The sequence below is a fragment of the Hemibagrus wyckioides genome, linkage group LG15 (assembly GCF_019097595.1).
Source record: "Hemibagrus wyckioides isolate EC202008001 linkage group LG15, SWU_Hwy_1.0, whole genome shotgun sequence".
Taxonomy (NCBI): Eukaryota; Metazoa; Chordata; class Actinopteri; order Siluriformes; family Bagridae; genus Hemibagrus; species Hemibagrus wyckioides.
Window position 1 is genome coordinate 15,481,493 of NC_080724.1, and position 24,465 is coordinate 15,505,957.

At 39.3% G+C, this 24,465-nt stretch overlaps 2 protein-coding genes across 4 annotated transcripts; one reads left to right on the forward strand and one right to left on the reverse strand.

The window, feature by feature from the left end:
* Positions 1–1,048: 1,048 nt before the first annotated feature.
* si:ch211-197l9.2 (protein SOGA1) lies at positions 1,049–11,469 on the reverse strand. Of its 2 annotated transcripts, none has more exons than XM_058409109.1 (11): positions 10,625–10,759; positions 9,525–9,749; positions 7,803–7,961; positions 5,953–6,030; positions 4,767–5,870; positions 4,407–4,517; positions 4,122–4,283; positions 3,657–3,884; positions 3,222–3,265; positions 1,770–3,117; positions 1,049–1,540 (listed from the first exon to the last, which is right to left on the reverse strand). In XM_058409109.1, the coding sequence occupies exons 2-11, from the start codon at positions 9,720–9,722 to the stop codon at positions 1,400–1,402; spliced, it is 3,573 nt and encodes a 1,190-aa protein (XP_058265092.1). In that variant the 5' UTR covers positions 9,723–9,749; positions 10,625–10,759; the 3' UTR covers positions 1,049–1,399. The 2 variants fall into 2 exon arrangements, with proteins under 2 accessions (XP_058265092.1, XP_058265091.1); XM_058409108.1 differs by having other exon boundaries at positions 1,051–1,540; positions 10,645–11,469.
* Positions 11,470–14,396: 2,927 nt separating this feature from the next.
* osbpl2a (oxysterol binding protein-like 2a) lies at positions 14,397–24,266 on the forward strand. Of its 2 annotated transcripts, none has more exons than XM_058409875.1 (14): positions 14,397–14,546; positions 17,395–17,490; positions 17,580–17,691; positions 17,781–17,856; positions 17,978–18,112; positions 18,186–18,283; positions 18,386–18,568; positions 18,687–18,794; positions 19,007–19,096; positions 19,796–19,919; positions 21,011–21,133; positions 21,416–21,539; positions 21,655–21,745; positions 21,836–24,266. In XM_058409875.1, the coding sequence occupies exons 2-14, from the start codon at positions 17,454–17,456 to the stop codon at positions 21,936–21,938; spliced, it is 1,404 nt and encodes a 467-aa protein (XP_058265858.1). In that variant the 5' UTR covers positions 14,397–14,546; positions 17,395–17,453; the 3' UTR covers positions 21,939–24,266. The 2 variants fall into 2 exon arrangements, with proteins under 2 accessions (XP_058265858.1, XP_058265857.1); XM_058409874.1 differs by having other exon boundaries at positions 14,398–14,546; positions 21,008–21,133.
* The last annotated feature ends 199 nt before the right edge of the window (positions 24,267–24,465 follow it).

Here is a 24,465-nt window from a genome sequence, read left to right on the forward strand (position 1 = left end):
CTCACCCTTTATGATGTAAATAAACTTTATTAAGTAATACTGCATTTCTAACTATTAAGGGAATTAATTAATAATATGTTAAGATTTATCTGTTACTTAAAGAGTCGCTGTTATTGTACGTTTCATTCACTAATGATGTGATTCATCCACCCAAAAATGCTAGTTAAAGATGTATATATGATCATTAGTTTTAATTGGAGATATGCCTTTCATTTCCCCACATAAAATAAACTGTTATAGGATATTATTTGTACTAAATTATTAAGGTTTGATAACAATTGCATACATTCTGTATACCCCAGATATCTAGCTTTTTAAAATAGTGTTTAAGCCAAGACAGACAAGAATATACTCTGTACTCAAGGGGTAAAACATTAAGAAAATATTTTGATGCTATATGATTACCCCTATGGCAAATAGAAATTAATAGTTTATTCAATTATTCAATTTATTCACAGTGAGACGGTTCATTTATCTTCAGATAACCATGTTATCCTGGTCAGGGTCATAGTGGATATGAAGCCAGCACCAGGAATGCTGGGTGTGAGTTGGAAATACACTCTGGAAGGGAAACCAGCAACACACAGAGCACCATGTGCGCACACACACACACACACACACACACACACACACACACACACACACACACACACAGAGGCAATTTCGATATGGCCATACCAACCCACCAACTATCCACATATTTTAGCAGGAAATCAGAAAACCTACAGAAATGCAAACACAGAGAACACATACAAAACTCCACACAGAGAGTAACACAAGCTCAGGATCAAACTGGACACAGTGGATGTTTTTGAGGCTCTGTGTCATTGTCCAACTGTAGTGTCTTGTAATATTATCTATATAGGACAAGACATGCGGTGTTATTGAGACTTTTGGGACATATGGTGTTATTCTTCTTGCTCGGCCATATTTATTTAGTTAATTAATCATTAAAAAGTACATGTAACATTTGACGACACCCTCTTAATAAGTCTGAAGCACTTTGTAAGAACAAAAGGCCAGTGATATATGAGAGATATTTATTTACAGACTTTATATATAGCTTTTGACATTAATGTAAAACTGTTTATTTTTAAGGCTCCTAACTAATTTTAGTAGAGAGTATATACTAAGGCATATAAAACTTCAAAGAAATAAAAACATTTCTATGTCTTGGCTGTAATACATTAGATTACAAATTGTAGCATAAAAAAAAGTAGTATATATATACTGCATTTAAAGCTTTCAGTACGCCTGCAGCAATCCAGTTTGTATTACAATAAATCTTCAGAATAATGAAAAAGTCTGAAAATGTCCAAGTGATGGATTTAAAAGGTAGCTGCTCCACTACTTCAGTATCTTGTCAGCTGTTTATTGGTATCAGTGGTGATGCCATCCTTTACTGAGAAAGCGGATTCCCTTTCCCACCAGCTGCTGTAGGGCGGAGCTTACAGTGGTTGTGGGCGTGGCGAAGGTTGGTACGAGACACTCGAGCAAAGCAGGAAGCTAGAGTTTGAGAACTGCAGCCACAGGGGGCATCCTTGTAGGGAGAAAGATTTTGTGTCAAAAATAAATGAAAGAGAAACATTCAAACCTAAGCACACACATCTAATTTCTTTTGGCAGCACCATGCTAAAAAGTATAACTGCTGATAGGGATGGGAATTGCAGAACTAGACACAATGTCTACACTCATGAATAATTTATTAATTAATTCCCAGTTGCTTTATATAAATATATATTACGTCTTACATTGTTAATGTTACCCACCTCCAAAGCAGCAGGACCAAAACCCTTGTCCTTACTCATGGGAGTCTTGGTCTGGTTTGGACACTGACCCTGTGTATGTGTCTGGGCTGGTCGTGGCTCATCCTTTCTACCCTGTTTCATAAATCTGTGATTAACGATTCTAGTGACACTGTCACTCCTGCCCAGTGGCACAGTGGGAATCCGAGATGGAGGCCCTTCAGTTTTCTTTAATCTTGCTGAACTTGCATGATCCCTGCGTATATCTGGTACTTTCTCCCCCCGTGTATTCGGCGGGTTTAATTTCTCTCCACGACCACACACGTTGCGGAAAAACTCTTGAACCAGGCCATACTTGTGGATCCCTGCAGTCCTACGACCAGCAGACTTCTCACTGCTACCACCGAATGCTGAACTGGGCTTCGTGTTGCTAGAACTGCAGTGAGGAAGACTCCATACACTATGTTCCTTAGGGGGCTCCAACCTAGAGGAACTGGTCAGAGATGACGATGAGGACAAGGAAGCTGATTTGAAAGAATAAGAAGAATTTGTATTGTTGGAAGAAGAGCTGGATGAAAAAGAGGATGAGTGTCTTCGCTGTTGTTTCGGTGAAGTTGAGCAAGATGGAGACTTTTCGAATGACCCAGGCATCCTCTCCAGAGAAGATGAAATATTTTGGGAGTGGGCAGACACAAATGATATGACCCTGGGTGACCGGTGTTTGCTTGCACACACACCTTGATAAATGTCAGTCTGAAGTCCAACACTATTCACCTTTGGCTGAGAATGAGTCTGGGTTCCTATACTGATTACTCCAACAGTGCGGCTACCCGAGATGCTCCTTCTCCTCCGTTCAAGCACACTAGCTGTCATTTCTTTCATGTCATCACTCAGATTTTCTGAGACCTCCCATCCACTGAAGGGCAAGCAAGATGAAGATGAAACACCAGAAGACTGGAAACCAGAAGATGAATTGGATCTAATAATAGCACACTGACCCTGCTCTATCGTGCTCTGGCACTGAAAAGGTAAAGTACCCTGCCAGGTATCACAGGCATTCGTTTCCTTTATACGTTTAGAGTGGTTGCAGAAAGTTTCCTCTTTCTCCCGTTTCTTTTCACATTTGTCTTCATCTTTAAATGGCACAGCACTTAGAAGAATCCTGCGAGTTGATGGGGGACTATAGTATATACGGATGTCCGTTTTCTCTGGAGCAGTGTGGCTCTTTTTTGGTGTTGTCTGCTTTAGATTAAGATCGGAGAAGTTGGGTGGCATGATGGGACAGTCCCAGGTCTTCCATGGATCTTCTCTGTCTACCAAAGCTGCATCTTGGCTGAGGTATATCCAATTCTTCTTGGCCCTCTGTGTTAATCTATGGACAATGTTTTATATTTTAGTTAATGAAACTCATGTGGCCAATTTAAATTATGGTGATAGAGTTAGATTTGTATAAAAAATAATAGAAATTAAACCAACCTCTTAGATTCTCCTCTTTTTTGGGTGCTCTTGAATGCCTGAGACTGAAAGTTGATTATATATCTTCAGTCAAAAGAATATTCTTTATTGTAAAAACATATCTATGAGCAATGTAAATTATGTTCTGCATAAAAAAACACTACCATAAGTCACTAAAACGCCATTACAGCTGTCAGTCCGGTAAGTGATGAGGCTAAATCTTTCCCTTATACATATGTACAATACCTTCAGGGCAGGCATCTATACCTAATGTGTTATCTGAGTGACATTTGAGGCCAATGAGTGAGTAATATGGTGTTTTCTTCTTTACATCACTGTGGTGTTAGATATGGTAATTACTGGTGTTAGACATAAAGTGCATACAGTGCAAGATAGTCTCATGCAAAAAACAGTTTATTATATTCATAATGCCAAACATGATATACATGACTTTACCTCAGTGTCCTTATTTTGCTTGCCCCAGTCCAGTTGATCTTCACTTAGGTATGATAGGAGCTCCTGAGGTTCGCAGTTCCAGTTGCGCTCACATATTTTCAGTTGTCTGGTCACATCAATAACTGCAGCATGGGACTCATCTAAAAGGTTCTGGAGTTCCTCAAAATAATCCTTCTGCAGTTCCATCTTTAGGTCCGGAGAATCCTTAGTCTCAGCTGTATCATCCAGCTGTGAGTGTATTAGAAAACACACAAAACATTAACTTTACACTTTAAACACCTTTAAACTCATTTAACCTCATTTAAATGTAGCCTGGTACAAAACTAAGGAATCCTCAATACATAGATTCAGTCTTGTATTCCTGATACATACAGCAAAATCAGGCATGCGGGTTATGATTTCTTCCAGTCAATGATTTTAATAATCAGAAAACAATGAGGTGAAAGATGTATTATCAACTCTTACCCTACTTGCAAGGCTCCTGAGCTCTGTACACTCCACAGTCCATGCTTCTTTAGCTTCTGCAAACTGTTGTGCAATGTGCTGGCCAGTGCGGTATTCCTCCTGCAGCTCACAACATAGATCCTGCAATGCTGCCTTCAGATCTGAGAGAAGAGCACTGCTCAGCTGGAGAGATTATTTGAATAGGATGAGAAATGCCTGGTGTATCAAACATACTCCATTTTTAACTTCTCAAATCACCACGCTTACACAAATGCTGTTCTGCTAAAATGTTTTCTGCTAAAATACCTGCTTGTGGCACTTTTCAGGAGGTTTTGCTTCTCTAGATGACATGCCAGTTTTCTTGGATCCCAGTAAGTCAGCCTTCATTTGAGGATAACGATCCTTCTGGAAGTCCACCTTAAAATGATATGCGGTTAGATAATTAGCATATGCACAAAATGAACAAATAATCATCTCAGCATGCTGTTTATGGAGCCTAAGACAAAGAAACATTATTCCTCTCTAGGTGCACAGGACTCACTTTTACCAAGGACACAAATGTATTATTCAATACAAATTACATAAGTCATCAGTTACATAATTAACAGCTTCAACTTTCACATTGCCCCAAAAGAAAAATATTCTTCTTAGTAAATATAGCATTACCTCAAACAGGCTCCTGTCTTCTCCAGACGGTCTCTCCCCTTGGCGCCATTGCTGGAGGAACCAGCGTAGTTGTACTGTGAGAAGCTCAAGACTGGGCTGGTTACAGGTCTGCTCCTCATTGCTGTTGGAATGGCAGGTCTTTTTCTCATTAGGACATTGCTGTGCTACTTGTTCAACTGTCTCCAGCATCTTTTCTGCATTTGTATCTTGACCAATTTCACCAGGCACAGAATTTTCCAGAACATCTATCTTTGAAACAAGGGTACATAACTGGGCCTGTAGCACCTCCAGTCCACTGGTCAGGGGACTCATCATGGGATCCAAAAGCCATGGATTATTCAAGCAATGAGAATCAACCTCAATTTTGCTGAGGAAGGGGTGGCTAGAGATAAAGTTTTGGTTGGACATTGGTGAGAAACCATTTTTTGCTGGTGGGATTAGGAACTGGACAATTGATCTAACTAGCATAGCTTGGTCTCGGACTGCAAGCAGGGCGTCTAGGTCCTTCAGGCTAGCGGTACAGCCGTGCTCTTTTTTTGCATTTTCATCGCTTTCTATTTGGTCTTGAGGATGGTTTGTTACCTCGTCCACTGTCTCCTCTCTGAGGATATGACTTAATGGACAGTTCTCTGCTACACCCACTGACTGTACATTGCCATTAGACTCTGGGGTCCTATTATTTGTAAAACCATTGCCCTCTTTTTCTTTCGCTAGAGGCAAAGATGTTGCTAGACACTTCTCTCTGCCCTCTATAACCTCCTCTTCCTCTTCCTGGCCCCATCCAGCTCTCTCTCGCATTTCATTCATCTCTGCTCTCAGCCCTCGGTTCTCCACTTCCAGCTCCACAATCCGTCGGCTCAGCAGCGTAGCCTCTTCTTCCACCAGACGAAGATGAACTTTGACCTCTGCTTCCCGTGTGTGAGCAGAGTTAACGGTCCCTGCCACAGTCTGAGATACATCAACATCGCCATAAAGCAGTCTGTACTTGGATAATTCCTCTCGCATGGTCTCACATTCCACAGCCATCTTAGTTAGCTTCTTGCACATAAGTGCTGATTCCTCTTTGGCAAAATGTAGCTGGCATTTCAAATCTGCACTGTCATCCTATTAAACACAGAAATTTTTTATATCAATATAATATGTGAAGTATACATTATCATTGGAATGAAATGTGTGTGGAATTCACCTGTGGGGAAATCTTCTTTTCACTCTTGCTCCCAGCAGATTTCAAACTTCTCCTCTTTAGGGAATTTTGTGAAAACATCTATAACGGAATGTCGCAATGTTTATGTACTTAAATGAAATTAAGTGAAAGGAAAACAACTTGAGAGTATGCACACATATGCAGGTAAAGAACATCCACAAATCTTTTCATAGATCTGTGCTTTTCCATTTTGGAAGCTTGAACTATAGTGCAGTGCTCCACACACCGCTGCATTGCTAATGAAAAGCATGCACTTCTACATAAACACCTCATAAGTAGGTGCATGTGTGTCTAAGTCTGATCTTAACTACAAAAAGAAATCCTGTTTTGTAAAACTTGGTGTCACTGATGAGGTCTGACTAGAGACATTTTCTTGATTAATTCAAGAAAAGGGATTTTAGCCTGCTAATAAACTAATGAAGAACATGTAATTTTGTTTCTTATGGTCTTGGGAAGAGATCCACTGGCAATATAGTTCACTAATACACAAATAATCCCATTCCCCTATATTGAAAATACAGACTTTTTACTATAGGCCATTCGAAGGGGTAATCAGTTTCAAAGTTTTGTGATACCTCTTTGTACAATATTGAAGTCTCATGAAGTCCAGGCTCAAAGGCCTGGATTCATTACAGCAGGCTATGCATGCATGCTGCTTGGAGTATGACAGGAATCTTATCATTAGTCTCTTTGTCTCCTGCTCTGTCTGAGCTAGCTAGTGTCTAGCTAGTGTTTAGGTAATTACTGAAGGCTAAAGCAAAACACTTAGAAGTACAAATAGCCTCAGTTATGTCCACATTCCCAATGGATATTATAGCACACTGATGTACATAATTAAAATCAGTGACCCAAAAGTCAACTCAAGCTTTTTTAAATATACTGTATATTTCCTTACAAAAAAAATCTCCCTGCCATTGGACACTTCCCTCAAAACTGGCTTTACCAAAAGCATGAGTTTAGTCTAATAGGAGTTAGCTGTTGCTGTAGAAACAACTGACCACAACCATAAATCAATATTCATTTGCATTAAACACAAACAGATTACAGACGTCTTCATTTTTGTGGGTTTATTGATTGCTGCTTGGTTGACTGTAGAGCTGGATAATCTGGTTGTGACTGATTTGCTCAGCTCATGAGGATCAGAGAAGGGCAGCAGCTGTTTGAGATGAGCGGCCTGAGCTTAGCTTCTGCTGACCACTTCTAAGCACCCGAATCCTGGATTAAACTTTGAATCAGTGCTGCTACAATCAATCCGTGGCCTCTGGATAAAATTGTTATTTTTGGATATACATCATTCTCATTACAAGACCCAGGGATGACAATTTCAGATAGCACATGTCTTCAAATATAAGACTTTCAAGTTACACTCAAATGGCTAACTGAAATATAATGTGCATATTGATCACATGCTTGCTGTATAACTATGGTGGGCAGACAAGGACTTCCTTCTCTTCCTTGCAGATTAATGTCTAAAAAAAAGTCAACTTCTCTCTATTTCCATCTTTTCTATCCTCCCACCTCTCTTTTTCTTTCCCTGCACCCACAAGTGAGAATGACAGCTGTGCCTTGAATCCTATCCCTCGGTTCTCATAGTACGCTGCCTTGCCCAGAGAGTCAGCTGTTAGTCACACCCTTCATTCACATAGTCGAGGTCAAGGCCGGACTGACACCCTAACCTTCTGAGAGAGGAGGAGGATGGGTGCACAAACTTTAAGGGGAACCTTTAAAACACTTGTTCTAGTTCATATTAGTACTACATAGAAAATGTTTTCAAAATCCACTGTATCTATCCATGCAAAGAAGCATTTAGATAGTATTGTCTCTTTCTGCACCTCTCTAGATTTGTTCATTTCTGCCTGCAGGACCTGCTTTGCCACCTCCAGATTCTGGACCTGCTCCCGCAGCTCTTCGTTTTCCCACTCCAGCTGCAAGCTCTTCTTTTGCACTGCCTCGAGCTCAGTGTGCAGACGCAGGGACACGCTTTTTGCTACCTGAAAGAGGACACATTTTATCGAACTAGGGCAGTAGACAACACAAACCATTCTAACGTTCTCCATGGTAAAAACAAGTTTTGCGCTCCTCAGGTTGCTCAACTCCCTTAAGCTAAAATATGAATGCGCTCTATTCAACACAAGATTTCAGAGCTCTGATGTCCAACAGTTAATTTAAGATATTAGTGCTATGAAGATAACACGTGAAACCTCTCCAATGGCAATACCCAGGGTAAACGTTTCATGTGACTACACCATGATATTCAGGGCAGGGTTCTGCTCTGTGCTGGTGATTGCTGGTTTAAAGATCAGCACAGCATCCAAAAGAACAGCACTGTATTGCTTTTCACTTCTTTTTTTTTGTAGAGTATGGTTAGAGGATGTTGCCAGAAATCACAAGCGATGCACTTTAAGAGAGAAACCATGGAGAGCACTAATGTGAAAGCTAATGTGAAACACACACATACATCCAACTGTTCCAGACTGCACAAAACATACTGGGGGTATCTATTTCTCATACATGTCTCTAAAATAGATTGCTCATGGACATGCCCAGTGTGAACACAGACAGCTGCCAAGAGACTTCCTCCACTGATGCTGCTGGCCTTGACATATATTCTTTCTTTCTGACTTTTTGTGCGTCTCTATTCCTTTTGTTTTCTCTCAGGTCTCACAGACAAAAATCACATTTTCTTCATAAACACACCGGTTACTGAGGAGAGCCTTCTTCATGCAAAAATGTTAGAATCTTGTTGAGTTTTTAAAGGATCAAAGATTGTATGCCTAAAAAGTATAAACAGTTTAAAACCAAAATTGTTTCATAGCATGGGGCAATCTTCAAGGAAAGTGCATACTGATGTGGACTACCCCTGCTGTGTTGATTAGCTTTTAATGTTCCTGCACTACTCTCCTCTCCTGATTGGCTGATGAGTTTAAACCAAAAAATGCTTGTGTTGTGAGTGGTCTGCCACAAAACAGCAGCTGGCAAGCAGAGCACTCAGGATTTTTCCCTCTGTTTTACCGTAAAACATAATTGAACCACATCCAAAAAGGAAAGCCTTCCACTACACACACTATAATGAAATATCAGGCATGTCTATATAAACTTGAATGTCCTTGCCCTGAAATGTGATCATCGCCACAATCTTTAGTAAAACTTTTAGTACTGTGGTTCTGTCCTGTAAAAAAAAAAAAAGCCCAAAGGTCCACAAGTTTAAGTGAGAGCATACTGAATCACTGAGCTCTGATTCATTTGTCAAGGTCTACAGAGCAATACTTAGATTGTCTAGCATTGCATAAACTTAGCACATGCCCTTAACTGATGAGTGGTGCGGCCTGGCACCCTACCTAATGTTTTTCCTGTGAAAGGAAGTTACTCGTTAAATCACAAGTTAATGTGAGGAAAGTCTATGACTAAATGGACTGACTAAAATACACACTGAAAATATATGATACAATAAAAGGAATGCTTGATCTTCCCAGAAACATTGTGATTCATAGATTTAGAGACGCATGCTCACACACTTACTTTAACTCCGAACAGTCTCTGTTGAAAATACTAACCTGGACATCATGCTCCAGAGTGCGGATAAGCTCGCTGTCCACCTGGCCAGTCTGGGCGACACGCAGGCTACGTCTCTCGGTCTTGCGAAGGCGATACTGTAAGATGCGACACGTCTTATTGGCCTGTTCCAGTTGCTGTTTGAGCTCATGTAGCTGGTACATATCCTCCTCCATATAGAGGTCCCTCATCTCCAGCATCTCTGAGCGTATCTCCTCCAACTCGTTCTGAATGAAAAGTAAATCCTATTACTGCACACACTTAATGGCTTCATTAACTAGTCTACTTTGTCTACTATGTAACTTATTATCAGTATAATAGGAAACAAACTCAGGCCATTGTTTTATATTGTATAATTTTCTAATTATAAGATGTAGGTTATATCAGTAATAATTTGTACGTGATTTGTCTGCTCGTTTAACGGACATCTTTACATGTAAAAAGATTTACTATGCACTAAGATGCACAGTGTCTTGGAAAATCAGAGATGAGCATTCCATGCCAGACCCTTTCTGCTTGAAAAATTCTTTAGAGCTGCTAGTGTCCCTCAGAACTCTTCAAGCTAATCACAGTAATCACATCACCTGCTGCTTGACCTTGTCCTTGCGCTTCATGTCAGTGACAGTAAGAGATGATGGGGCAGTTAGACAGTATTAAAGGTTCTTTTAAAGATAGAGAGAGAGTAAATCCCAAATCCTTTACGAACATGTCATGGGCAATTTGCTCGCAGCCGGCTCCTTTTATATTACCTTAAACTTAAAAGGTACTTATCTGCATCATTGCTTGTCTCTGATATGGTACCTTCAAATGAATGGTTTGCAATTGTTGCATGTATCTTTCACCTAGGAGACTGAATGTAGTGCTTTAAAAGTGATCAACGTAAGAACATTGAAGACCACAGTCCATTCACTCCCTAGGTATGTCAAGATACGTACTAAAGGTAGTAAGTAAGATCCGCACAATTAAAGTGGCAAATAATTCTACAGTTTAGTATGAAGACTATGTACCATTCTAGTTAAACAAAAAATTAATAATACAGAAAATACATGACATATATAACAGGACAACAACAGTAACGCTGAAATATATTTTTTTCACATACCAAACTTTTCCAAATCGTACCTTTAAGTACTCATTTTCTGATCGTAAGTCGTCGATCTCCCTCAGCAGATCATCATGCGCTTCGTCTCCACTGAACTCTAAAGCTCCGGACGCGCTGAACTTCCATCTGCCGTACACAGAGCTGAAGTAGTCTCTGTTTCTCTCTGCTATACCAGGTGCTGGTGTCATGGTGCTGTTAGGAAAATCACAGTCGATCATTTCGGGTACTTTTCCTCCCCAACCCTCTGTCCTCTCTGCATCTGCGCCTAAGTTGTCCATCTCAAAGTTGTTGCTCTGCACATAGCTGCTGGCTGCTCTGTTTTCCTCAGAAGTGCAATCGGACGTCTCTGAGCTGCTGTCCGTCTTTCCACCGGAGTCTTTACTCAAACCATCACCTGCGCTGCTGGCCTCTGATACTGTCCTGCGGCCGCAAGGTTTGTTTCGACTCTTCACTAAGCCGGGAGCCGATCTCTTGGCTTTCTCATAGCGTTTGATTTCCTTTCGGCTGCTGTTCGGCTCCCGTTTTGGTTTTGAATGCGCGTCTATAGCTTTGGTTTGGTTCATCTTGTGCGCTTCTGCTTTAACCGCGCCGGATGGGAGCGCGTAAACTGGAGAACTAGCCTTGACTTTTGTTTTCGTCATACGAGACACACTGTGAAAATCAAAGAAAAAAAAAAAGACGCAGTAATAGCTTGACAAAAACTGAAGTTAATCTATTGAGTCTTTGTCCATATTTTTAAAACAGAGGCGCGTAAAACTTAATGGTGAATAAGTGCGTAAAGAACTGACCGCGCGATTACACCAAGTACAGCACTCCCATACTGGCATGTGAATTTAACTCCAACCAGGTCCTTTGAAGTGTGTGTGTGTGTGTGTGTGTGTCAGCAGTTTTGAATGTAGATCTACCCGCCTCCTATGGGATTGTTCTCTCTCTCTCTCTCTCTCACTCTCTCTCTCTCTCACTCTCTCTCACACACACACACGTTTTGCGTTTTCTGTGTGCTTTTACGCAGGCCAATAATATTTAATGATAATACATTTTCTGCTTTTTCTATATATTATTTATTCTATAACTGATTGGAAACCGCCAAACCTGACATTAGATAATCTACTCTCTCTCTCTCTCTCTCTCTCTTTTAAATTGCTCTTTAAGGTGTGATGTGTGTGATCCTTGCTCCAGGAACACATGCCTGCGACTGGCTTCTCTGCCTACTGATAAGCGACTCAAACTCTCTCACACAGATTTCTTTTGTCTGTTCTTTGTAAGTATGATGACTAGATCATTTTACAGACCCTTTCATTATTTGTTTTCTAACTGTGCAGAAGCTAGGGGGCTAGATGGAACATTTTCATGGAACTTTTTTTTAGTATCCTGACCACAGATACTTGAACTTGAGAACACTGAGCATAAGGTGGGCAAATCTGGGTTGGACCATTGCAGCAGTCCATCGAAGGGCACCACACAGACACACACACACACACACACACACTTACACACACAGACAATATATTTATCACAAATATATGTTTAACAGCAGCACATGTGTCCATAATTATTTTGTAGCCTGTCCTTATGATTTGGTTCAAACATTTTACACAGCCTATGCCTATCAAACATACAGTATCATTATATTTAGACTACAGACTATTCTAAGAGTCATTAGACACTAAGTGGAAGAGAGCAGCTGACAAGGAGATTTATTTCAGCGCATATAGGCTCAGCCTCAAAAGTCACGATGCATGAACCGCTGTGTGAACATCTGAAAACAACCCGAAATTCTTCAGGAGTTTCAAAGTCGTCATCTGAGAGCTTATGAGGATCAGCTAAATGCTGGATTTTTCCAAATTGATGTTAAGTTCACGGTATAGACTAATTAATTTGCAAAATCATAAGTGTTTTGTGTAAATCTAATGGTACAAAAAACTCATCTCTAAACTGTCTGTGGTGTGAATATGTGTACACTATATTGCCAAAAGTTTTGGGACACCCTTCCAAATTACATTCAGGTGTTGTTTCCAGGGGTTGGGCTTGGCCCCTTATTACTAGTGAAAGAAACTCTTAATACTTCAGCATACCAAGACATTTTGGACAATTTCATGCTCCCAACTTTGTGGGAACAGTTTGGGGAAGGCTCCTTCCTGTTCCAACATGACTGCACACCAGTGCACAAAGCAAGGTCCATAAAGACATGGATGAGCGAGTTTGGTGTGGAGGAACTTCTGACCTCAACCCGATAGAACATCTTTGGGATGAATTAGAGCAGAGACTGCGAGCCAGACCTTCTCGTCCAACATCAGTGCCTGAGGAATGCTCAAAAATTCCCATAAACACAGTCCTAAACCTTGTGGAAAGCCTTCCCAGAAAAGTTGAAGCTGTTATAGCTGCAAAGGGCAGGTCAACTCCATATTAAATTCATGTGCATGTAAAGGCAGACATCCCAGTTTTAGAATGACTCAGAGTCTCTGCTTTAATTCATCCCAAAGATGTTCTATCAGGTTGAGGTCAGGCCAGTCAAGTTCGTCCACACCAAACTCGCTCATCCATGTGTTTATGGACCTTGCTTTGTGCACTGGTGTGCAGTCATGTTGGAACATGAAGGGGTCATCCCCAGACGGTTCCCACATAGTTGGGAGCATGAAATTATCCGAAATGTCTTGGTATGATGAAGCATTAAGAGTTTCTTTCACTGGATCTGAGGGGCCGAGCCCAACACCTGAAAAATAACACCTGAATTCAATGATTTGGAGGGGAAATAATGATTACCTGAAAACTAAATCTAGTTACATATTTAGTGAAAATTATAACCTACTTACTGCAGATTTTATTCTAAGCCTCAAAACCCACAGTGAAAGGCAGCACACTGTTTTTCATTTATTTATAGTTGCACCCCATTTTTATGCATTTTTTTAGGTTGAATCTTTTTATTTAAAATTTACTCAGTGATCTCTTTATATTCAACTCAACTTTACAGTTTTTAGGTGGTCTGTTTTTTTAGGTACCTTGTCCAACAATGCTGCTGTAATTTAGTGAAATTTTCACTAAAAAAAAATGTATTCTTGTGTTTGTCGCCCTCTGCTGTTCAGACTGAAAATGAACCACTAAAATCACTATGGAAGACAAGGGATGTGTAAGATTTAAGAATCAGATCAGTAATCTGTATACATCTTTTAAAACATCTTTGTGAACATTGTTTTACCTTATGACTTTAAACATATTTTTGAGCATAGTTTTATCTTAAAACATTTTTTGAACATAGTTATACCTTTAAACATCTTTTGAAAAATTGTTTTATCTTTAAACATCTTTTAAAACAACTTTTTGAACATCATTGGCCAGCACTAGCGGATTAAGAATTTGATGTCATTAATGTGAAGGCAGACGTCCCAAAACCTTTGGCAATATAGTGTGCCTTATTTTGATGAAAAGTACATAGTACGCGATAATGCACTATCCACGTTTGCGGAAAAACGTCATAATTTCGCGCATGGGAGCTAAGGGTGAAAACAGGGTGACAGAATTCTCTGGAACACCTGTCAGTTTTTGTAGGGACGTCCACTTCACATTTTCACGCCCTTAAACATGACGCTGAACAAACTGGTTGCTTTAAATGTCAGTCAGGCGCCCTCTTAGCCAATAAAAGCTGCAATGGAGTCCAGAGCTGAAGGTCTGGTGGAGACTACAGTGCATATAAATAACACATCCATACCTTTTTTAGTACCTCCCGTTTATGTTGCGTCAAAATCCCGTCTACTTGGACGTGACTGTATCCCATCTGTCAATCAACGATAGAACCGCCCCTTTCCGCAAGCCTATAGGTTCCATCACCTGTCAGTAATCTTGTCCTTGCGCAATAACGCCCGCCCTTATGTGAGTCTTCCAAACTGGACGCTTGCTCTCTATATACTGATGGAATAAAAAGCAGGTAATTGGTGATGTAAGGCTTTTTCGTATGTTTATGTTTACTCGTAATTCATTGTTTCATCGTCCTGTCAAGGGTGCAAAGAAGTCGGACTAGCGTGTTAAGTAACCTGTCCTATCAGGCTGTGTGCACGTAGCTTGGTTAGCTTAGCTATGGTTAGCTAAGACAGGCAACGTCAACGTTACTCAGCTAGCTAGCCAGATTAGCTGCCTTGTAACGGTGTAGAATGTTTATAAGGCTCGTCACCGAGCTGTCCCGATATACCAGATAGTCTCTGATTGTCAACTAAAAGCATTCATTATAGTTCCAAAGTATGACAAACTTGCCAGTAGTTAGCTCGTTAGCCTGCGGTGTTATGGATGGTTGTTATGGTGTAAACGTGTGGGGTTAGGGTTGTCCTGGTGCCCTGTTATATCAACACTTAATTATGTCACAGAGATAGAGTGATCCTCTATAGTCTTAAGTTGTCTTTAAACGTGTTTATCTAATTCATAAGAAAATGCCATTTCTTTCCCTCCTTGTTCAGTCTGGGATTTATGGAATGGACATGACACTGTGAGTGCAGAGTAGTAACCCTCAGCAAGGTACTTCTTTGTAAGTTGGTTTTATTTGTCACATATAAATGACCACACAGTGAAATCCTTTCTTCAACTCTGTTGGGGTCAGAGTGCAGGATCAGCCATGATACAGTGCCCCTGGAGCAGGGTGGGTTGGGGGCCTTGCTCAAGGGCCCAACAGTGGCAGCTTGGCGGTGAACCCTGATCTTCCGGTCAACGACCCAGAGCTATAGAATAAACCATTTAAACAGTAATTTGTCTTTGCCATGATGTACAAAGTAACTGGTTGAGTTACAGAAAAGTTTGAGGTGTGTTCAGATTAGACATGGGGTGGCAAGAAGGTGAGCATGAGCACACTATGGCATGATATGATTGCTTTATAGTTACAAAAGGTTTGAGAGATGGGCGTCAATTTAAAGTAACCTGAGCCAGATAGGATTTAATAATAATCTATTAGATCTTGCATGAGTCTGATTTAAGGTCAGAGTAGCCTACATATTGAATGATATTGTCATAGCCACCTTACACAGCTATCAGCTTTCAGACTGTACATGAACCTTATCCTCTTTTTATTGTTGCTGAAATGTAATGTCATTTAACATGAACTTATAACTGTGTGTGTGTATATTCATGTTTTCAGTAATGCCACCTTACAGCCATATATACACCAATTAGGCATAACATCATGAGCAGTGACAGGTGACGTGAACAACACGGATTATCTTCTCATCATGGCACTTGTTAGAGGGTAGGATAAATTATTACATTTTGTCCTTAAAGTTGATGTTTTAGTAGCAGGAAAAATGGGCAAGCGAAAGGATTTGAGTGAGTTTGACGAAGGGCCAAATTGTGATGGCTAGACGACTGGATCAGAGGATCTCCAAAACTGAAGCTCTTGTGGGGTGTTCCCGGTCTGCAGTGGTCAGTATCTATAAAAGTGGTCCAGGGAAGGAACAGTGACAGGGTCATGGGTGGCCAAGGCTCATTGATGCACGTGGGGAGTGAAGGCTGGCCTGATCCAACAGATGATCTACTTTTGATCAAATTGCTGAAGAAGTTAATGCTGGTTCTGATAGAAATGTGTCAGAATACACAGTGCATGACGGGTCAGGGCTGTTTTGGCAGCAAAAGGAGGACCAACACAATATTAGGCAGGTGGTCATAATGTTATGCCTGATCTGTGTATGTGTGTTCGCAAGGAAAAGACCTTTGATTCTTGCATAGTATTGCACTACCTGAGTCTCACTTTGTCACCCTGTTCTCTCTCTCACACACACACACAGGTTACAAGGTTCCATTGTTTTCACTAAACACTGAGAGGTTTGTTTGCCCATACTGATGACCGATTTCTCATCTGAAGCACTGTTATTGAGTATGGTTGTGAAAACCAGTAGAAGGTAGCTTAGACTGGCGCTATACTTCTGAAGTACTGCTTTTTTTTTCCCTATTGTGAATGATCGATGTACTGTTGCACAGACTTCCTCTGCCTGCATGTTTTATCATTCAACTATATGATGCTATGATTCAGACCATTGTTTAAAGTTTATTTAGATGAAAATCAGGCATATGAAGAATGAGTTATAGCAATTTACACTGCACAACAATTACTGTGTATTAAAATAAACAGTTGATATCAGCCTACTAGTATATTCAGTCATGTTTAACAGGGTGTGATGTCAACTTGCTGACATGGTTGGTATTGTCTCTTTGTTTTGTTTGATAGAATAAAATCTAAGGCTTTAATTCCTACTAATACATTCTTTTCTTTGGTAAAATACTTTTTATGCAGATAAATCTTTGAAACAATAGTGGGCCTGTGTGTGTGTGTTAGCATATAAGACACTACTGAGTTTTAAGTAAAAACAAAGGACAGTGAGGAAATGATTAGAAGATTCCAAGAAAGCCACGTTTAGACTCTTTAGCAAAACCTTTAACCTTAAGAGCAAAGGTTATAATTGACGCATGTTTTTCCTGCACATGGACAAGAACTGGCAATATAAGTGCCATTGATCACGTGCAGCATTCATGCATCATTTGTAAGCTGCTTTGGATAAAAGCTTTTGCCAAATAAATAAATTTAAAAATGACTAGGGTACTGTCACAGCTTTAGCCTTCTGTACAGCATCACACACTGAGTGCCTCAATTATTTCTTTTCTTAGAGTTACACCTCATAGCTATTAACATTTCCATGTGCTAGCTTTGTATGCACTATTCCTCTCACTGAATATGCCAAACACAGTTCCTACATGAGTAACTCATCATTTCTCTGTGCTGTATTTTCATACACGTTCAGACTTTTGCTTCGGAGGAACGATGCTCTCTCACTGACGACATCATAACTAACTGTCCATCATGAACAGCGAAGAGGAGTTTTATGATGCAGAGACAGGTGGGAAAGGTGGAGCATAGTAAAATTTTCAGTTAGTCAGTATATTTCTTCTCTTGTAATCCTTTATTTATCTTCTGCCACTCTCATAGGTTTGGAATCAGATGACTCCTGTGAAGTCAGCTTTAAAGATGCCCCTGGATTCGAGAGCAAACGGGCATCTAATGGCTGTGTGCGATCCGAGAATGGAGTGTGGAAACAAAGGTATGCTGCAAATTGTTAGGAAGTGAAAGTATAAAAATAAAAAAGGGTTGTATTTCCATTACATATGTGTCTCTTTGTGTCCTGTGCAGGACAACCCTCCCCGCCCCTATGTTCTCCAGACATGACTTCAGTATTTGGGGCTTCCTGAAGAAATGCATTGGCATGGTAGGAAAAATGAACTTTGTGAATAATGAAGATCATGTGGTTAGTATTACTATGGCTAAGACTAATAACAGGAATAGGTCACAGTGGTCATGTCTTATAACTTTTTTTTTTTTCTGTGCAGGAGCTGTCCAAAATAACTATGCCGGTGGTTTTTAATGAGCCACTGAGCTTTCTTCAGAGACTTACAGAATACATGGAACACACTTACCTCATTCATAAAGCTTGCACACTATCTGATTCTATAGAGCGTATGCAGGTAAGTGTTTACTGTAAATTACTTTCAAGTGACTAATAATGTTGGTACTGAACTTTGGGCTTTTGTTTGTTAGTTTGTTGCTGCATTCGCAGTATCTGCTGTGGCCTCACAGTGGGACAGAACTGGAAAACCTTTTAATCCTTTACTGGGAGAGACCTATGAGCTCATAAGGTAAGGCAAACCCCAATCATGTGTATCTGCCAGCAGCTTAGCATCTATTGAAAAATCTAACTGAAACTTGATGTCAACCCGGTGGTGATTTTGTGGTTTTAGGGAAGATGATGGATACCGGTTGATCTCGGAGCAGGTTAGTCACCATCCTCCAATCAGTGCTTTTCACAGTGAATCACTCATCCAGGACTTTCAGTTTCATGGCTCAATCTATCCCAAGCTGAAGTTTTGGGGCAAAAGCGTAGAAGCAGAGCCCAAAGGAACTATGACACTAGAGCTATCAAAGTAAGTGGCCTATAGGTGTAATGAACAGCCTTTATATAATATATAAAAATTCAGTATTTTTGACATTTTACGTTATTTCACAATACACTATTTTTTGGCATGCATGTCTTGTCCATAGGCACAAAGAGGCATACACCTGGACAAACCCTATGTGCTGTGTGCACAATGTAATCATAGGCAAATTGTGGATTGAACAATATGGAACAGTAGAGATCATCAACCACAGGTAATGCTTTCGGTCTGTCCCTCAGAGAGCGGCCAAATTGCAATCTGTCTTATTTGAAAACCAGTAATTTTCTTAAATTATGTTAACGTTATTAAAATATGCAGATGCCTTTTTTTTTTGCTTCAGATTACCGAGCAGGTTTGGTTGCGCTCTTTTGACTATTGATTGCATGTAGGTAAATATTCTGTTGTTCTGTCTCTTTATGGCTGAAGCACTGGGGAAAAGTGTGTGCTCAATTTTAAGCCTTGCGGTATGTTTGGCAAAGAACTGCACCGGGTAGAAGGTCATATCCAGGACAAGAGGTGAGATGACACTACTGTGAGATGTCATGCCATGTAGTTCACATGGTTTTATTACACTACATCTGAGTTTCTACATTTTTATGTCACGTTGAAATTTAAAATTGCATTTCATGCATTAATGAGCCCAAACGTTATGATCATTTATAGATAAAGGAGCAATGGTGATTATATTAAGGTTTGGGATGTTACTATATGAACAAGCGTACAGTTGGTTCACGTAGTAGATGTTTGGAAAAAAATGGGCAAAGCAGTGGCAGGGTGTTGGGTGCCAAAGGCTCATCGATTTGAAAGGGCAACGAAGGCTATCCTGTCTGGTCTGAACCAATAGAAGGATTACTGTGGCACAAAGAGAAAATTTTAATAAGGATATTGAAGGAATGTGTTGCAACTCACATTGTATTTAAATTTGCTGTGTTTGAGCTGCGTAGCCACAGACCTGTCAGAGTGTCCATGCCCATCAACAAAATCACCTACATTGCGCACACATGTGTAACCTTGGAGCAAAGGAAGAGTGATGGCACCACGATGCATTATGGGAAGTAGCCTTGCTGGTGGAGGGAGTGTGCTCAATAATGTTTTGGCTCATTGGTGTGAACTAAAAAGTGTTTAATTCTTTTTTCCATACATTATCCATTTGCTTGTGTTTCATAATAAGTCTATAATTATAAATCAAGTTCATTTACATTTATGATGACACAGTAAGAAGAAGCGGCGGATTATCTACGGAAAGTGGACAGAATGCCTGTATGCCATAGATCCGAAGGTCTATGAAACCAACAAGAAGACCGAAAAGAAGAGTGGAGATTCTAAGAAACACAAGCAGGTAAAGATAATTTTATCTTTTGTATTGAGCTTGCACACAGGACACACAGCTATCATACCGAACTGCAGTAATGTTTTGCACGTACTTTGCATTTCAAATTGTTTTTTGTCATGTGGGTTGTCACTTTTTTCAAGTTCACACGAATTTCCAATATCATGCAATTCATTTTAAAGTATTCTAACACAACACAAGTGTTTTATTATCTGATTATTATCAGTATTTTATTAACAACCAGTACAGCGTCACACTTTATAGGCTTACAAATCAGTGTTGTTTTACCAGCTATAAAACGCTGCAAATTTTATTCAGTAACGGTCTCAAAGTCTGCTATTAACAATAGCAGCCCTATGATGAAAACGACTTCCTGAATTGAACACGTTGAACCTGCAGACAGCAGGAAAGACATCTGTTTGACAAACATCTGAACAAACAGAATAGTGGTACAGGTTAATCTCTGGTATTGTTTGCTAAAACCCAGACAACTGTTTTCTTTACAAAGTTGACAAATGGACTTATCTTTGACTCAAACTTTGCCATCCACCATGTAGACCCCAAAATACCTCCAAATGCTTGCCTTTTAAAGGATTTGGGGTTGCCAAATTATATTAACTTAATTTTCTGATGGGTCAGGAGGGCATTCAAAACTTTTAGGGCACCCACTGCTGGATCAGATGCTAAACAACCAAAATAAGGCTGTCTAATGCGCATAGGCTGCAGGTTAATCTTCACATGGGCAAACTATTGTTCGATTATGAATTTTTCACGTCATGTTCGAACGGAAGTTTAAATATTGGTTGAAAAGTGAAAGTATACATAGTCGGGTTTTATGCCTTTTGTAAATAGAGTAGTCATTATTAGTATAAAGCAAAAGTGTTTGTTGCTTGTTGATCACAAGTTGTATAGGTTTTGTTGTGCTGAACTGTTATGATTCTGGATCTGTGTACAATTTTACCTGACTAGTATACAGTTCTACCTGACTTTATTTTTTTACGCAGATTTAGCTACTTTTGAGCAGTGTTTTATTATATTTCATTCATGTAATTATTATATTTCATGGACAGTGCAAGTCAGTGTGTGTTTTCTTTAAGGAGCTGAATACTGGTAATGCTGCTGATGATGCTGATGAAATGCCAGAGGTTCAGGAGACGGTTACTATGATACCTGGAAGTACATTACTGTGGAGAATAACTCCACGACCTGCACACTCAGACCAGGTAACTTCATCGAATTATTTCCCTCTGCCTTTGCAGAGATGTTCAACTTTATTATTTCTGGAAGACATATACTGTGTCTACACAAGTATTCATGAAGACTGTATAATTTTGCCTTAATATACATCATATCTAACAGGAATTCTAGTTGACCGTGACTTCAGTATATGTGTACATTTAAATGCTGAGTCTATTGAATATGAAAACATTTGTTAGTGATACAAGTTGGATCTCTCTACCAAAAATTAAATTACCTGTGTTTCTGTCCCCTACATCCCTGTCTAGATGTATAATTTCACCAGCTTTGCCATGATGCTCAATGAACTGTCTCCTGGCATGGAGGGAGTCCTAGCACCTACAGACTGCCGCCTTCGACCGGACATAAGAGCAATGGAAAATGGAGACATAGGCAAATACAGTTTTGCAACAATACAGCAAATTTTAATTTTATTTATTTATATAACTTATCAGGCCATTGCCATGGTTATTTGATTCTTTTTTTTTCCCCCATGCTTATGTTTTAGACACTGCAAGTCAAGAGAAGGAGAGGCTGGAGGAGAAGCAGAGAGCTGCACGCAGAGAACGTGCTAAAGATGAAGAGGAGTGGTCCACCAGGTAAAGTATAATCCTATCATTAAAACCTGTAGACACTCAGAGCTCCTCAATTTGAACGGATTCTATATAAGGGTGTGTTTTCTTTTTCAGATGGTTTCAGCAGGGCACAAATCCTTATACAAGAACCTCAGACTGGATCTACAGAGGTGGCTACTTTGACAGGAAGTACTCTGACCTCCCTGATATCTACTGAATGGCTGGGAAAAGAACAAGGGGTTTGGTATACCTCCGGTCTCTCCATCACCCGGTCCTTATCATTTATCTACTCACAAAAAGCCTTTATTTTTTATATATATTTTTTTTCAGCTATCAAAATGTGAGACAGATGAATGGTTTACTGAACTGAGTAACAAAACCTCTCCTTCCTACATTGCAGCCAAATCTTTATATTGGAAATCTGAAACCCAGAACTCAATACGACTGAATTTATTTAATTATTTTGAAATGTAAGAAATGACTGAAATGTAAGTTGTTGTTTTTTGTTCCCCCCCCCATGTAATTTACTTTTATAGTAAAACAATGGATAAGGCTAAGTACATGTGTAGTGAATAATGCACAAATTGTTGCCCACCTTATAATATATCATGCTTGTTATACTCAGGTGTTTTATGGGTACACGGTATTACTGATGGCAGTAGTGCATTAACAGCAGTGGAGATTTATGAGACTTTTAACTATTTATGATCAGACTAATGCAACTATATCATTACTATGATAGCTAATACCTTGTCCAGAAATGTGATTTCTTTAAGTGTAAGCAACACTTTGGGATTTCCAGTAAAACAATTACTGCATTTAGAATTTATTTAATAGATTCACTAGATGGGTGATTAATATATCCAGAAGTAATAAGTCCCATTATTATCTTTCAGGCAGAACTTCTGTTTGTCTTCATAGATACACAGGAGTTTACCATAAGTTGCATGTTCATTCCTCACATGCATGCTTTATGACTAGTCAAATATAAAAGCTGCTTATTGACCATGTTTACTTTATAAATGAAGAGTTTTAATGGTATGGAAACTAGTTAACACCTTTCAACAGCAGATAAGTCTAGTGTATTCTTATATTGAGGATTTTAAGTTGATTACGGTTGCCAAAGTGACTCTCCTTATTGCGGAAATTAAAGCCATAAAACTCATCAGGACTGCATGTGTGTGTTCAGACAGTCTCGCACACTTATGCACAGGCTTCATTGAAAGGAAATGGGTGCTATAGAAGTTTTCAGCACTAGTTACTAAAGAATGTTGTACCTTAACATATAATCAAAATGTGCAAAGTACTCAACTGCTGCTTGTTAGAGCCTGAACAAAACATGTTTATTACTAATAGGTGTGTGTGGTTCTGTGAGTCAGAAAAAATGGTGAACGGGAATGGTGTACTTACAACAAGGTATTTCAGATGATACTTTTATCTCATACTGTGCATCTCTCCCTCTCCTACTCTCTTGCACACAAACACAGACGAACTAATCTATGCAAACATTCATCAGAATGTAAATTGTATCTTCAGAAGATGTAATTTGACATCCTTTTGCAACTGTATTGAGAATGTTTGGTATATTCCACTGGAATCCAACTTTGCAAACAAAGGGCTGGTGTTTTTGTCCTATCTAAATGACTCTGTATACATATAGTCTTGGTTCCACCCAGTCTTTCCAGGATGTTCACACATTGTCACATTTTAGATTGAGATACTTTTTTGTTGTATCCCACACTGGCCCTTTGTAAAGAGTGAACTTTACTGGGTGTTTGCTTAGATTTGTAAACAGTTTTTGGCCATTTTTGGCAACATTCTTGGCCTGAACGTTTACTGATCTATGTTCTGATGGATTCAACTGCATTTCACCATAACAATTAGTTGCTTACCAAATAATGTGTGTGTAGCAGCTTATTATACATGTTCCATGTGATTGCGATATCCTTTACCCGAACCTACATGGGAGAAGTAGGTCATTCAGTATATTGTGGCAGGTTTCAAAATGAACCATTTGTATTCAGTCATATATTATTGTATTTTACTGTAATTTATGTGACCGTTAAATGATTGGGTTATATATTATATAAATATAATTCTATACGGTTATTATTCATCAGTCATAAAATGCCACTGATCTAATGTGAAATTAAGAAAGTGTTATAATGTGAAATTCACAAGGTTAATGTTACAATGAACATGTGCCAGGTCCCACAGTGTGCAGCTACATAAAGCAAACATTGTTGATATGGTAAATGAAGCAGATGGAAGCATGTTGTCACTAATACATAACAACACTGTATGTGAAGTTTTATAGATCGTAACCATATGTAGGTTCCACTGAACAGAATACACCAAATGACCTATGTAGGCTTTATATAGTTGCACTTAATATTACTTTTCTTATATATTTTGTATAGCTCATATTAATTGTCACTTGTGACACTTAGGTTGTCTAACATTATGTAAATCCGGTCCTTCAAAATGTAGCAATATTAAATGTAAAAAAAATAGCAAATACAATTAAATAAATTCCTGTGAATACTTTTTGTGCACATTTGCTTTATTGTGAACATGGTGCATTTTTCAAACACTGTCTGTACTGTTAAGTGCAAACATTTTCATACTATCACGACAAATAGAAAGACACAGTTTGTTGGGTTTCACAAAGGTTCTAACACGATTATATGTTTTATAGATGTAAAAATTCAGGCAGCACAATCCCTTTGTTGTAACTTTGCCAT

What these genes read in the sequence shown, in the direction of transcription:
- si:ch211-197l9.2 (XM_058409108.1), bottom strand. Translation starts at nt 11,265, where the DNA reads ATGACGAAAACAAAAGTCAAGGCTAGTTCTCCAGTTTACGCGCTCCCA. An exon ending in AAAAGAAGATTTCCCCACAG is followed by an intron (nt 5,871 to 5,952) that starts GTGAATTCCACA and finishes TGTGTTTAATAG; the next exon opens with GATGACAGTGCAGATTTGAA. An exon ending in AAAAGAGGAGAATCTAAGAG is followed by an intron (nt 3,118 to 3,221) that starts GTTGGTTTAATT and finishes CATTGTCCATAG; the next exon opens with ATTAACACAGAGGGCCAAGA.
- osbpl2a (XM_058409874.1), top strand. Translation starts at nt 17,454, where the DNA reads ATGAACAGCGAAGAGGAGTTTTATGATGCAGAGACAG. An exon ending in ATTCTATAGAGCGTATGCAG is followed by an intron (nt 18,113 to 18,185) that starts GTAAGTGTTTAC and finishes TTTGTTTGTTAG; the next exon opens with TTTGTTGCTGCATTCGCAGT. An exon ending in GAGACCTATGAGCTCATAAG is followed by an intron (nt 18,284 to 18,385) that starts GTAAGGCAAACC and finishes TTGTGGTTTTAG; the next exon opens with GGAAGATGATGGATACCGGT.